This window comes from Caretta caretta, chromosome 15 (genome assembly GCF_965140235.1).
Source record: "Caretta caretta isolate rCarCar2 chromosome 15, rCarCar1.hap1, whole genome shotgun sequence".
NCBI lineage: Eukaryota > Metazoa > Chordata > Testudines > Cheloniidae > Caretta > Caretta caretta.
Genome location: NC_134220.1, coordinates 2870718 through 2886083, shown reverse-complemented (window position 1 = coordinate 2886083; position 15366 = coordinate 2870718). Strand labels below are relative to the sequence as shown.

Genomic DNA, 15366 nt, shown 5'->3' with positions numbered 1-15366 from the left:
GCACCTGGAGGTAGGCAGAGGAGCAGGGACATGGTGTGCTGGGGGGGAGGGGGTGTGTGGGGGAGGGGAGCTTGGAGGCATGCAGTTAACTCCGGTGGCCCAGGGTGGTGTGAGGAGCTTGGGGGGCTGCAGGAAATAACCCCGTGGGTCACATGTTTGAGACCCCGGACTAGATGATCACAGTGGTCCCTTCTGGTCTGTTGATCTAACAGGGAAAGATGGAATGCAGTGATCACAAACCTCAATTTAATACAACTAGGCCTTTGTTAGTATTGAACTGATCTGGGTAACAAAACCCTGGTCTTATTTCCCTTTATCCTGGAAAAATGACAATACATGGAAAGAACAAAGAAGCCACAAAGCCTTTGAGACAGGCAACATTTATTTACAAACTGTTGAAAAGCAGGAATGGGGGAATTAGTCTACTTAACTCAAGACACGCACTTAGCTGTGGTGAAATGGTAGCTGTGTTTGCCCAGAGCAGATGATGGGAATCCCGTACATTGAATTAAATCAGGAAAAATACACACAAAAGAAAACAGTTTCACAAAAGTAAAATAAGATGGACACAGAAGACAAAGTCATGAACAAAACGAAACAGAATGATAGTGTTCCACCAGCACTTTTCAGACACTTGTATATACAAACAATTCCAACAGCAGGCATATGTAAAACTGGCTACATAGAAAACAATACAATACTTTGTTGCAATTGTTTTCCTGATATTTATATATTCAAAGAGCAGGCGAATCCCCACCCTGAGTTAGTCTCTCTTTTCCGTAAGGCTAGGAGTTACAGCTCTGTTGCTTTCATCTAATGCAGTGCTATCTTTTGATAAGGCTCACCCAGGGGACCAAGTGGTTTGTTACAGTAAAAATGTGGGATGAATGGGACATTTCTAGTGGGCTTAAAATCTGCATGCCACCAAGCTAAAATGAGCTCCCCTGAGTGGCAGCTGCAGAGTTAGAGTTGTTACCTCCTGCGAAATCTCCCAGTGCAAATGGCAGCAGTATTATGATTTAGTTGGGGATCGGTCCTGCTTTGAGCAGGGGGTTGGACTAGATGACCTCCCGAGGTCCCTTCCAACCCTGAGATTCTATGATTCTAGGATTATCCTAGCTGGGTTTATCAGGAAGCTGGTGTGAAATTCAGAACACCTGCAAACATTCAGAATTTCATTCTGGGTCATTCCAACTGGCAAAGTCTGGCTATTTTGCAACATTTTGTGAAATAGGATATGTCTACGCTTAAAACACTACAGTGGCGCAGCTGCAGCTGAACTGCAGTAGTGCTGACGTATAGACACTCACCACAGCAACGGCAGGGGTTCTCCCATCACTGTAGTTCATCCACCTTTGAGGGGCTGTACCTAGGTTGACGGAAGAATTCTTCTCTTGACCTAGCACTGTCTACATCTGGGGTAGGGCGGCTTAACTATGTCTCTCCGGGGTTCGGATTTTTCACACCTCTGAGACACGTTGCTATGCCGATATACGTTTTCAGCGCAGACTGGCCCATAGGGTTCGTGCCTTCAAACATGCAACAAAATGTGAACTTCCATATGCTTAAAGGTGATGTTTGTTCAAGATGAACCATCAGAAAATTCAGAGTTTGCTTTCTAAAACTGCGTGTGATCCGGAGGGGAAGTGGCTCAGCTGTCATTCCAAACCAATCACACCAATCTGGCAGCTTTTCACAGAACTGCACCATTCTTGTGACATCACACCAGTGTGAAAACCGCAAGCTCTGAGGTTTTCACGTATCTTTTGCATGGCTCCACTGATTATGTCAAGCCTCCCATTACCATGATATCACCAGAGATGTTACGGGATGGCAATACAGACCCTGGTCTACACTGCCCTACACACGTCAAACCATGTTGAGAAACTGTCTGCAATGGAGATGGCCAAGGCTTTAACAAACAACAACAAAATTAGTCTTGAAAACTGTTCACAGAACCCTGCCCTAGGCACAGTCACGTTAGCAGAAACTTTTTTTAAAAAAGGGCTTCTTCATGTGGTCTCACCAGAACCTGGTGGGGAGGAAGACTTTTGTCATCAGTCACCAGAACAGAGAAGCTGATTTAATGTCTGTGACTGCCAGTTCCTGAACTGTATGCCTGGATCTGAGGAGCCCAAAATCAGCTTCTCAGTGTGGGGCACATGTGTTCTCCAACATGTCATTCTGAAAATGAGGTATTTGAATATGTATATGCTTAATTTTATTTTATATATATACACATACACACACACATATATATACACACACATACACACACACTCAATCAAAACACACATTAAAAGGACACAAAGGCTGCAAAAGTGAAGAATTCAGAAGCCAGGAAATGCCCAAGAGTGCAACTTTCACCCTGCCCCCTTGTGCATACCCTCACCTCTCGTATATACAGACAGATGCTCTCCCCGGCCCCACCCAAGACTAATTAAAAAATCACATACTATTTGTCAGATAATATAATTCCATGCAATTTTTTCTACAACTTTTATCAGCATGTCATATTTTGTCACACTTATACTTACAGGTCCTTGTTGACTTACATGATAAATTCTCGTCCATCTCAACGATTGCAATAATTTAGCCAGCAGGTGTGTAGTACGTATGGTTTCTTTTCAGCCAGCAGCACAGCCTTCCTTCAGCATAGTTCAGAGGATGCGGCAATCAGCTACTGAGGTAACTTGGATGTGAATTTAGATGGCCTACATATGTCAGCGTTCGCTACTATTCTCTCCTGTAATATTGAATCTGTAGTCTGTTATATAAGCACCATTGACTGTGTACCTTGGCTATAAATGATTTTCGTGGATTATGTCTGTAATACAGAGTCAGATGTAGTACAACAGATACTGCATGTGCCTCTAAGGCTGTAGAACAAGGTTTGATATTAGATGAATTACATGATCACATTTCTCATACAATTCACACACCGATGCATGCCCATGAAGGGGAAGAGTTAAAGAGGAGACTGAAAACTCCAAGGTACCTGAAAGGGAAGGGGGGAAATGGGCTTATGGGCTCGACTAGGCCTGAAAGAAAACCCTCTTTCACTTCTCTTGCTCTCAGTTTTGTTCTGCCTATTTATATTGCCAGATTGGGGCCTGATTGCCCTGGAAGATGGTGAGGAGAACCAGTGAAATGAAGACAACAGAAAAGCCAAGAGTGGGAAAGTGACAGAGGGGAACAGATTTTAGGTCAGACTGTTCACAGCTCTGATTTTTTTCATTTGTTTTTGTTAAAAGTTCATTAGCTGATGAAAATTAAAAGATACTTTTATTAAAAGATTCAAATCCTGCCTCTCCTCACCCCCTCCACACAAACACTCTTTGATTAATGTGAGACAGGTGCTTTGAAACATCCACAGACTCCTTGAGCAAAACAAGGGAACACTAGACTTCTCATACTGGCTATTTCTAAGGTCTCACACAAGCAGGGAATTATTTATTTAAAATCTCCCAGGCTAACTTTATTCATCATGAAGCAACAACAAAAGAAAGGGCACAAACTAGAGTTTTGTTTTGTTTTTTAAATATCATCACTTGGAAACCTCCTGAAAGGTTACAAGCAAAACAAAAGCACCTGGAGTTAAGCACAGAGGAGTCCACAAGCCATAAAGAAATAAAAGAAATAAACCTAATCACATCTTCCTAGACATTTTCTGATCTACTTACAAATCTGGGGTTTCAAATGAGTAGTTTCTAGGTATGATTTGATGAGTTTTCATATCTGGCTCAAGCTCTTACAACATAGCTGCAGCCCTGTCTCTGCTTCTCCCCAAGGACAGACAGACAAAGGGGAAGTTTTTCCCCCAAATTTAAGAAGAAGTTCTAGACTTCCCATTGGCTCTTTTGGTCAGGTGCCTGCTCCCTTCCTCTTACCTATGTAGGGAGACTTTTTAACCCTTTACAGGTAAAGCAAGTAGAGACCAACTACTGAGAGGGATTTTACAGCTAACTGGATGGCTGGGTGTCCATAAAAGGGAGTTACCCCATCCCTTCATTTAACACGGGTCTCCCAAATCACAGATGGTGCTGGCCAGCCTGGTTCAGGTTGGGTCCACACCAGCTGGGATTTCTTCCTGGAGGTTTAGGAAACAGAGTTAATAAGATACATGCACCTCTAATTTTACTACTAATTACATGAAGAACTAAACAGTATTTTTCACATTTCAAGGAGTACAATGACTTAGAACACAGGGACTTTTTTACCTGGCTGATTCTGGGAAACCTTCCGGGGAGAGTGCATCAACCACTTTGTTAGAGGCTCCTGAAATGTGTTGTATTTCAAAATCAAAGTCTTGAAGAGCTAAACTCCACCAAAGAAGTTTTTTGTTCGTCTCTCATTGTGTGAAGCCACTTCAGTGCAGCACGGTCAGTCTGCAGGTGGAAACACCATCCCCAAATATATGGGCGTAGCTTCTCCAGAGCGTACACAATGGCGTAACATTCCTTTTCTGAGACTGACCAGTGGCTTTCACTCTCAGAAAGTTTTTTGCTAAGAAACACAACAGTATGGAATTATTGATCTGGTCCTTCCTGCATGAAAACTGCTCCCACACCACGCTCAGACGCATCTGTGGTTATGACGAACAGTTGGTCGAAGTCCGGGGTCCTTAGTACAGGGTCAGATGTAAGGGCCGCCTCAAGCTGGTTAAAGGTTTTGACACTTCTCAGTCCACTGAACTGCATTTGGCTGGTTTTTCCTGGTTAGGTCTGTCAGTGGGGTGGTAATTTGGCTGTAGTGTGGTACAAATCATTGGTAATACCCGGTCAAGCCCAAGGAGGATTGGACCTGCTTCTCTGACTTAGGGACAGGCCCATTTTGGATAGCATTTACTTTAGCCCGTAAGGGCTTGATAGAACCTTGGCCCACCTGGTGTCCAAGGTATGTTACCCTGTTTAGGCCTATTCGAAATTTTTTGGCCTTAATGGTTAATCCTGCCTGCCTTATGCGCTGGAAGACAGCTTGGAGGTGTTCCAGGTGTTCTGCCCATGAATCTGAGACTATAGCCACATCATCAAGGTAGGTGATGGCAAATTCCCCAAATCCAGCCAGAAGGTTATCTAGCAGTCTCTGGAAGGTGGCGGGTGCACTTCGCAGTCCAAAAGGCTCACCTCTTCTACGCCACCATTGCTTTTTCCTTCATAGTAGACTCCTTCAGAACACTCATCGTCATCTCTCTCCTGGGCTGTAAACTGGAGAACCTCGATTTCTGGGGAATAAAAGGGCTTTAGAGAATTAACATGGTATACTTTAGGTTTTAGGGTAGGGTCTGGGAACACTATGAGGTAATTAACAGCTCCCAGGCGCTCTCGGACCATAAATGGCCCCTCCCATGACACTTCCATCTTCTTGGCCTGGAGCGCTTTCAGGACCATGACTTGGTCACCTACTCTGAAGGAACGCTCTCTGGCATGTTTATCATACCAGGCCTTCTGCTCTTGTTGAGCATCCTGCAGGTTTTCTTGAGCAAGGGCTAGAGAGTCTTTGAGGGTGTTTTGCAGGTTGGTTACAAAGTCCAAAATGTTAGTTCCTGGAGAAGATGTAACCCCCTCCCATTGCTGCTTTACCAACTGTAATGGCCCCATAACTTTGTGGCCATAAACGAGTTCAAAGGGTGAACTAGGATGTGATATAGAGACCTGTAGGCAAAGAGCAACTGCTGCAACACTAGGTCCCAATCATTGGAGTGCTCATTCATGAATTTACGTATCATGGCCCCCAAAGTCCTATTAAACTTCTCCACTAGGCCATTTGTTTGTTGGTGGTAAGGGGTGGCAACCAAGTGGTTCACCCCATGAGCTTCCCAAAGATGTTTCATGGTCCCTGCCAGAAAGTTAGTTCCCAAATCCGTAAGGATGTTGGAGGGCCAACCTACCCTGGCAAAAATGTCTGCCAATGCCTGGCTCACGCTTTTAGCCCTGGTGTTGCTTAGAGCTACTGCTTACGGCCATTAGGTGGCAAAATCCATGAAGGTCGGTATGTATAACTTTCCTCTGGGTGTCTTCTTAGGGAAAGAACCCAGAATATCCACAGCTACACGCTGAAATGGAACCTCAATTACGGGGGGTGGCTGGAGAGGGGCCTTGACCTTGTCTTGGGGCTTTCCCACCCTCTGGCACACCTCACAAGACCCGACATAAGTAGAAACACCCTTGCCCATTCCCTCCCAGTGGAATGACTTCCCCAAACAGTCCTTGGTCCTGTTCACCCCAGCATGGCCACTAGGGTGATCGTGGGCTAAGCTAAAGAGTTTTTCCCTATACACTACTTAGTTGGAACTACCAACTGTCTCTGAGGACGCCAGCCCTCCTTGTGCCCACTAGAAAGGTTTCCTTGTATAAGAGTCCTCCTTCTACAACAAACCTGGACCTACTTGAAGAGCTGAGAGGCAGTGGGTCACCCCGTGCCGCCGACCAAGCTCCTTTGAGGCTTTTATCCGCTTCCTGCTCTGCCTGGAACTGCTCCCTTGATCCTGGAGACATTAGTTCCTCGTTGGGTTGTGGACTTGGGCTTGGTCCCACTGGAAGTGATGCAGCTGATGGGGGTGTCTCCGTTGATTGTGAACCACTCTCCGCTGGTGCACTAGGTTGTATTTCAGGCTCCGGTTGAGATTTTTGCACCAGGTTAGCTGCTGCTGCAGGTGCAAGCCCTTTGGTGCTCACTCCCCTGACTCTGGTGGGGTTGCAAGTACAGGCTCTGGTGCTGACTGCTCCACCAGTTCTGATCCCTGGGCTGGTTCTGGCTAGGTCCCAGGAACTGGATCTACAACTGCTGCCACAGACTGGGTTCTTGTAGGAGGCTCAGGAATGGGGTTAGGTGTGGAGGCCTGTTTAGCCTGGCTGCGGGTGACCATCCCCACCTTTTTTGTTAGCCAACCATGTGAGGCTAAATATTCTCCCAGCAGCATGGGGATGGGATAATCATCAGACTGCAAAAGTCCATATTCCTGACCAGCCCTTGTATTGGACAGGCAACTTGGCTGTAAGCAAGTTAAGAGTTGGCCTTAAAGGGTTGCACTGTCACTTGGGCCTCTGGGTTGATGAATTTGGGGTCCACCAGGGATTGGTGGATAGCTGACACCTGTGCTTAAGTATCTCTCCACGCAGTAATCTTCCTCCCGCCCACACTCACAGTTTCCCTTCTCTCTGGGGGTATTTGCGAGGCATGTGGGTCTGAAGGCTCTCGTTGGGACCCCAGAGTGATGAGTTGCAGTTGGCTGGTGCTCCTGGGGCAGCTGACCTTCACATGCTCCAGCTCATTACATTTGAAGCATCGCCCAGCTGTCTGTGGGCTGGGGCGAGGTGGGTGGTTGGAGAGTGGGGTGGTGGGAAGAGAGGGCATCTGTGGTTTCTCTGGCTGTGTGGAGGGCTCCTCCTTGCGAGATGGGGCCTTGGGCTGACTCCAATGGTGGGGTGTCATCTTGGGTTGCCCCTTCTGGTATCCACACCAACTGCTACTAGCTTTCTTCTCCACCGCCACCTCCACCCATTTGGTTCTGATCTCCCCTGCTTTGATTACAGGTTTGGGCTTCCCATCGAGGATGTACCATTCTATCTCCTCAGGGACACCCTCTAGGAATGGCTCCGTTTGCATTAGGGGAGAGACCGATCCTCCCGAGACTCAACCTTCACTCCGGATACCCAGGCATCCCAATGTTTCACAACGTGGTCGGCGTGTCGGGGAAATGCCACGTCCGGTTTCCACCGTAGGGCTCTGAACTACTGACGGGCAGGCTCGGGTGTCAGCCCCATCTGGATTCTGTCCCCCGCCCTGCCTTTTTTTTTTTTTTTTTTTTAAAGTTCATAGTCGTTCATGTGTTCTTTAGGCATTTCAGCTGCCACCTCTGCTAAGGGTCCACTGAGCTGTGGCCTCAGCTCCACCATATACTGGTCTGGGAAGAGGCTGTACCCAAGACAGGCCCTTTCAAAATTTTCTAAGAAGGCCTCTGTATCATCACCTACCTTGTATGTGGGGAATTTCTTGGACTGGGGAGTGGTACCTGGAGGAGGACTGTTAGGGCTACCTGGCTGACCCAGTGTAGCCTTTTCCAGCTCCAAGCGCTTCACCTCTCTCCTCTCTTCCACCTCCAAGAGCTTCATCTCTAGGAAGAAATTCCTTTCTTCTGCAAGTAGAACTCAGCCTGGGTTAAGGGCATCCCTCCATCCTGGTACTGGGATCTCGGGTGGGGGAGGGCTGACCCTTCCCTCCTGGGAAGTCTCTGGTCTCCAGCTCCATGAAAGAAATTCAGGAATGGGATAGGATGTCTGGGCTTGATCTAGGTCTGTCTTCTCTGTGGTGTGCCGCTTTGGGAAGACTGGTTGCTCTAGGGTTTCAGTGCCCGACCACAACCTCATCCATAGGACTGCCCTACTCTAGCCTAGCTATTTCGTTGCCACGATCAGGGCCCCCTTTATCCATATGCAAAGCACGCAGCTGTGTAGGGCACCAGGAAATTTGGGGCACCAAACGTGCTGTTCCAGCCCCTGCTCTGGCTCATGCCCAGGGCCCCTGCCATGCCCTGCCCCGCCCCAGCCCCAGCCCCACTCCCCTGAGCACTGAAGCATGGCTGGACCGCAGCACTCACCGGCATTGGGAGTGCAGCAACCCGGCCCCAGCCAAGCTGCCGGTGAGTGCTGGGGGGTGATTCTCTTTGCAGCCCAAGCCAGCCCCCCCCCCACTCCCCATGGAGGCCTGGGACCAGCCCCCCAGCTCCTCCTCCGCAGAGGCCTGGGGCCCCACACGCATCCCCCATGGAGGGGCTGCACAGGGCCCCAGAACAGCTAGGGACGACCCTGGCCATGATGCTAGAAAAAAATAAATTGCTTGTTGGACTCCTTTGACAGGCTGAACCCTTTTCGTGCCTGTTCCCCCTCTGGCAGCAAAGAAAAGAAAAAATCCTCCCTGGCTTCGCAGGCTGCCAAAAGGGAAAATGTGTCCTTTTAAAATCCTGAGGTCTGTGCCTCTGGTTCAGAATGATCCCACCGCTCTGCCACCGTGGCAAGGCTGATCTCTCGCTCTGGCACTTCGAGTGCAGATGGTGGGGCCTGCAAGGATTCTAAAAATTCATACTGGCCACTCCAGGCTGGTATTAAACTCCCAAGGTTACAGCTTCTCTCTGACCTTGGCTGAGTAGATGCTGCCACCACCCAAGTAGAAAAACCCCTTTGAGAACAGAGGAAGGCGCACTTGGGGATTCCTTCCTGTGGGGCACCCTCAAGCCCTTTCACACACACACCCCCGGCCCCAGGGAAGAACTAAGAAAACGAGGGAAATCAGCTGTTGCCACCAGCTAATTAAACAATATGTGCACAAATCTCTTAGGACACAAAAATTCAATCCTGTTCTTAAAAAAGGTACATTTTATTTAAAAAAAGAAAATACATCTGAAAACTCAGGTTATTGCTAGATTTACAAATAAACAAATACAAAAATTAAGAATCAAGAGTAGCTTTCTTGAGGTCCAGCTTAAAGGTTACAAGCAAAACAAAAGCACCTAGGATTAAGCAGAGAGAAGTCCACAAGCCATAAAGAGATAAACCTAATCACGTCTTCCTAGACATTTTCTGATCTGCTTACATATTTGGGGTTTCAAATGAGTAGTTTCTAGGTATGATTTAATGAGTTTTCATACCTGGCCCCAAGCTCTTACAGCATAGCTGCAGCCCTGTGTCTGCTTCTCCCGAGAACAGACAGACAAAGGGGAATTTTTTTCCCAATTTTAAGAAGTTCTAGACTTCCCATTGGCTCTTTTGGTCAGGTGCCTGTTCCCTTCCTTTTACCTATCTAAGGAAACTTTTTAATCCTTTACAGGTAAAGCAAGTAGAACACAACTACTAAGAGGGATTTTATAGCTAGCTGGCTGTCTGGGTGTCCATAAAAGGGAGCTACCCCCTTTCATTTATCACAGCCTCTTGGAGGCTTCTCCACAGATGCAGGGATCCCACTGTCAGGCAGCATTCCCTGATATTCAGCTTCCAAGACTTCACCCCAGTACTCTGAGCTGTACGCCCTGGCACTACACTAGATAATTTCTCCTTTGCATTTACAATTGTCATATAAACACAGACTCATGTCACACACTAGTCATCACTTGGCCAAGCTATATATTCTTATGAATCCATCCCTCCAATTCCTCAACCATGTGTTGCTCTTCTATCAACTCCCTCCAGTTGGTCAGTCTCTAGTAATAAGTGAACTCCAGACACATCATAGCTATGACCTTCCTTTCACCCAATAACATCGTAATTCAGTCCAACAAAGCAATGGTTTGTCTCACTACTTTTGTTCCACACACCACCACGCTGGCTGGCACTCATGGGTCTATTCATCCTCCAGTTACCTAGTGCTTTCTTCCTCTTATTCTTTGTTCACTTATTTCATTAGGCTAGACTTACCAGGTGGTGACCAGGAGGAGCAGTAATCTTTCCAGAAATACCTCCGCTGGCATCCAGTCTTCTTCCCAGACTTTTCAAACACAATTGCCCATGGAACAATAGGTTTGTTAATTAATCCCTGAGGGTGCCTGGAGTTTTGTTAAACTGATTTTGACTGTTGCACCAGGGAGGAGCAGGATGTAACCATGCTCTTGCAAGAGTTCTCTTCTGTTTACCTGGCTGTTTTGAAAACAGAATTGGAATCCCAGGAAGAGCTAACATTATTCATCTGTGGTGTCATGTTGGCAGGAAATCCTGCACCCAAGCACCAGAGGAGGTGATATTGTATCACCTAAGAAGCATATGTGGGTGCACACGGACATTCGTGAACAGCAGAACGTTACTGGTCTTAAAACCAGAGCTTTAATTTTTTACAATTTTAGATTAGCAGGTCGCACTCTCGACCAATCAGACAAGGTGAACAGCAGGGTCATTCTCCAGACACTAGACCTGTGGGGTTTTGTTCAGGTTGAGGTATTGTAACTCCAGCATTGGAATCAGCAAATGGATCCAAATTTGGAAGCAGAGAAGGGCTCGGTTTCCTAAGGGAGATCGGGGTCCCCACAAACATTTCAGGTCTCAAGAATCCAGAGACAGAAAATGGGAATCTGCTCTTTCTGCAGATTAGCAACAGAAGGATTCCAGCCATTCAGCTCTCCCTCCCCAAGGATGACATGACTGAGAAATCAAGAACTGACTAAATTACACCAAGTGAGCCTCTGCAGGGACCTTGGCACCGTCAGCTTCTGACACAGAGGACACGAGTTCAGGATGCACCTCAGCTCTCCCGCCCTAGGAGGAGGATCTCATAGGCACAGCAAAGCTGAACTGGGTCTCTGAAGAGACCTTAATAGCTGCTCACTATGATAATTCCCACTCACTCATCCACTGGCGGGCACTGACGGCCGGCTCATCTGAGAGAGAAAACTGACCCAACCCTCCCAGGACTAGAGTCAGACTCAAAATTAACCCACCTCCTCCCAGACTGGAATCCTGTAGGTCACCGAATTCCATTTCCAATGGAAACCAGGAATACAGTAAGCTGGTATCCTTAACCTCTGATGTGCTCTGCGGCCAGATGAGGTCTATTTGTTCAAGCTCATAACAGGACCTATCGAAGCTGCACAATCCTGATCTTCCCCTGGCCTGAAATAAAACAAAACGGAAGAAAAGACAAGGAAGAAAGCAAAAGAGAAACCCCCTGTAAGAGAGGACTCCTCAAGAGCCAGTGGGATGAGACAGCTACCACCCCATCCCACAGAGAGAAACATCAAGCTCAAGGAAAAGGGAAGTCACAGAAAGTCAGTGAGACACTGCTGTATCTATTGTACCTATCACCATGGCAGCACCGCTGATCACCATCAGATGTTTAAGGAAGCTCCATGAACCTCATTACACCCTTAAAAGGGCATCTCCCCTATTTTTCTCCCCAGCCATGAAAGTACAGTGCTTGTAAGGAGAGAGAGAGAGAGAACCACTGAAAGAGAGAACAATGCTTCCTTGTCTTGCAATGGTCACAATAGGGCACACTCTCCTCCCTCCCTGAGAGTCCCTGGCAGAGGGAAGGGTCCAACACAGCCATCCTGACAGACTCCTCTCACTGACTAAGGAGCTCCCCTTAGCAGGCTGCCAAGCTAAGCCTCCCTGTGGTACTTCACAGCCCTGCTGGTATGTGGCGAATTCGAAAGCTTTCATGAGAAGTTAATGTATATGCTGGCAAGCCCCCCAGGGTGACATGAATACAACACAGGGCTACAGTAAAGGCTGGCATTATTCAGGAGACACGCGCAGCGGGTGATTACGGCCCCCGTTATTTTCAGAATGGGGACAGATAGCCATTTGCAAACATAATGGGTCAAATTCAGCCCTGATATAAACAGGCTCAGTTCTTGCAGGTTTCAATGCAATTGCACCCACATAATGGATGATCCTTGTAGCCGTAACAAGCATCGACTGTTCCAGGCACCGCATTTCATTGGGATTTAAGCACCATTTCGTAAACTTAACTAGGCATGTGAATTCCTGTTTTTGAGAGAGGCAAGTGTCATCTTGTAATTGGAGCAGAGAATTGGGAGCCAGGACTCCTCAGGTCTATTCCTGACTGCCACTGATTCACTAGGTGACCTTCAGCAAATTACTTAACCTCTGTGCCTCCATTTCTCCTTCAGTAAAATGGGGATAACACTGACCTACCTCAAGGGGTGATTATAAGGCTTAATTAATACCAGTAACGTGCTTCAAGAGCCTTTGCTGAACTATGCTCTCCAATAGCACCAATTCGATATCATTATAACGAAAGGGGATAGTCTCGCGTTGGTGGCTGAGTAGCCAGGGAATATTCATCAGTGCCAGCAGGAGCTCTGGCGTGTGATTTCCACAAAGCCACAATAGACTTAAATGCCCTTTTAGGGTTTCACACTGCACAGAAAGGCAAAATACACAACCTCGTCTGTCCACAAAACCTCTCCAGAGTAGCTGACCTAGCGTCTCAGCCCACCCCTTCCATACCCTCGTTACATGTTCATTTCAGACTCAAACAGAAAAATGAGCTAATCTCATGCGTGCCACTTGCTCTCATGTGCACAACTCTGAAATCATCTGAAATCATCACTCTGATCCACCACAAAATGTCAAGGAACGACATTTACGAAGGGGTGGTTTGTTTCAAGAAAACTACCCACAAAAACAGGGCGAGGAGAGTCTCAGCTGCTTTCCCAAAGCAGTCACAGGGGTTAGGCACTCATGCGGTTAGCCTACTTTATCAGCTCTATCGTCTATTAAATGCGATCCCTTACCCACCGGTCAGGAAAACCCTTTGAGTGACGAGGCCAAGAAACATGCCACATCCAGACAGCACAGTTCGTCCTCAGTGCCTCCTGGGAACGGGGGAGACGCAAGAGGAAGTTTTTATTTGCAGAGAAAATAGATGAATAAGCAATCTTGGCTGACATTCCTGCCATGGCACAATGAACGTACCCATTAAACCCCCGCTGACAGCAACTGGAAACCGCTCCAAGGCTTTGCAATAGCGGGTGTCTGGAACAAAGCCCTGTTTGTACGGCATGACTGATTAAAAAGATCCCCAGTCCCCATAAAAAAAAGCAGCCGACTGACTGTGATCCAGTCTGCAAGCCACGGGAGGGAGGCTCTCCTGGCTATACTTTGGTATTACGCTGAACATGCTACACCGATTGGAATAACGAAGCAGGAATTAAGCATGGTCTTGGACAGCCACAACTCCCAGTCTGGGCTGCGTGTCTGTGCTTATTTTCAACGTTAGATACTGGCAAAACATGGCTCATCTTTAGTGTTTAAAAAAAAAAAGGAGGAAAAATCCCTTTTTATTCCATGTTAAACATTGTTCTCTTTGACTTGAATAAACATAGGCCCCTTCAGAGCCCCAAGCTGCTCAGATGAGCTCCCAGCAAGCATGGGGCAGCCTCAGGATCCACTGCCCTTCAGCAAACCACTGTGATCATGAGGGACAAACTCCCCACAGCCACTGGATCATTTCAGGGCCTGCCAGTCGACAACAAAACCTCTGCCTGTTCCAGTGGATGAGCTCAGAGAGCATAGAGGACTTCGGTGCCTGCCTCCCTCCCCGCTAGCTCTTTATACCTCGCTCACCAGCATATCCAGAATCAACACATGCCAAAAACGGGGCAGTTTCGGGGACCTTCCGTCTCTCTCAGGAGCTCCCCTTCTCAGATGTTTGCTTCTTGGGGGCTTTAACCAAACAAAACCAGAGACACCACTGACAATTCTCCCATTAACACAAAAGCATCCTGAGAGCACTCTGGCTATGAGCAAACTTCAATGGAAGCTGACCAGGTGTCTTTACAAACAAACACTGAGAAATCAGCTGACCCCATCTACACTGGCACAGTTGTGACCCAGAGAAAGAGCTATATCCACTACCTGCTGTCATACATCACAGAACTAGTTTTGTGTTTAGTGCAGACAGAGCCCTAGTCCCCCACAGGTTGTCATCAATGCATTTACCCACCTCTCACCTTCCCTGCTGGCAATTTGGTGAGTTACTCACCTGCTTTGTCGTGCGTGCAATTACACACACACACAAATACACACAAAGTGCTAGGGTCCATGTATTCATTATTTGTACTGCAGTAGCACCAAGGAGCCCCAGTCATGGCCAGGACTCCAGGGTGCTAGGCACTGTACAGACGCAGAACAAAAAGCCCCAAGCGACACAGGTATGTGAGAAATAGCATTTATCATGCCCCTTCCACTGCCTCTCCTACGTTACCCACACCAGGCCTACCTCTAACATACCAGATCTCAGGGGGATGTGGGAAGTGATGTTTATTTTTAAATCATGCTGCCCCAAAGGTGTTTCCTCCCTCCCTCTCCAAATACAGGACGCTCCCTTCCTACCTCCCTTACATGGACCCCATTTCCAAGAAGGCAGAATTCAGTCTGTGATCAGTGTCTGACTTGTGTTTTGTTCTTTCCATGTACATTTTTCTCTTGCCCTCTAAGACCTGCACATGGATTTATTGGTGTGAAAGGAAAATATAATGCCAATAAAAATTTAAACTTTTGAACATTTCTAAAATGTATTGCTTGCTAACTATGTACCATCTACAGAATACATGATGGTGTGACAAAGGTTTGATTGGTATACCTCACATACAGCTTTGCCAGCCATACCTAATGCAACCACCCAAGCACATGACGGTCAGACCTGCACCATCATCACAGTAATATTTTTGAGTGTGTGACATGTCAACAGTTGAACTAAACTCAGATTTCATTCACACAGAGCTTATATACTGTAGGCCCATCGTAAACAGGCTGTGACTGTGGCTACGTCTACACCACCCACGTTACACCACTGCCGCGGCAGCGCTGGGAGATGGGCAGTACAAACTCGCTTTATCGCCGGAGCGAGCTCTCC

General features: G+C 47.3%; 1 protein-coding gene across 7 annotated transcripts in view; it reads right to left on the bottom strand.

The window, feature by feature from the left end:
• The window catches only part of OSBP2 (oxysterol binding protein 2), a 371738-nt gene that overhangs the window by 284707 nt on the left and 71665 nt on the right, over positions 1-15366 (bottom strand). The window contains exon 1 of one of the 7 annotated variants that reach the window (XM_075120171.1): positions 4221-4441. The exons of 5 other annotated variants lie outside the window; for them this stretch is intronic. In XM_075120171.1, the coding sequence (XP_074976272.1) occupies positions 4221-4257 (37 nt within the window). In that variant the 5' untranslated portion in view covers positions 4258-4441. Of the gene's footprint in view, positions 1-2555; positions 2590-4220; positions 4442-15366 lie in introns of those variants that run through there. One more of the 7 variants, XM_048822246.2, reaches the window with a different exon arrangement.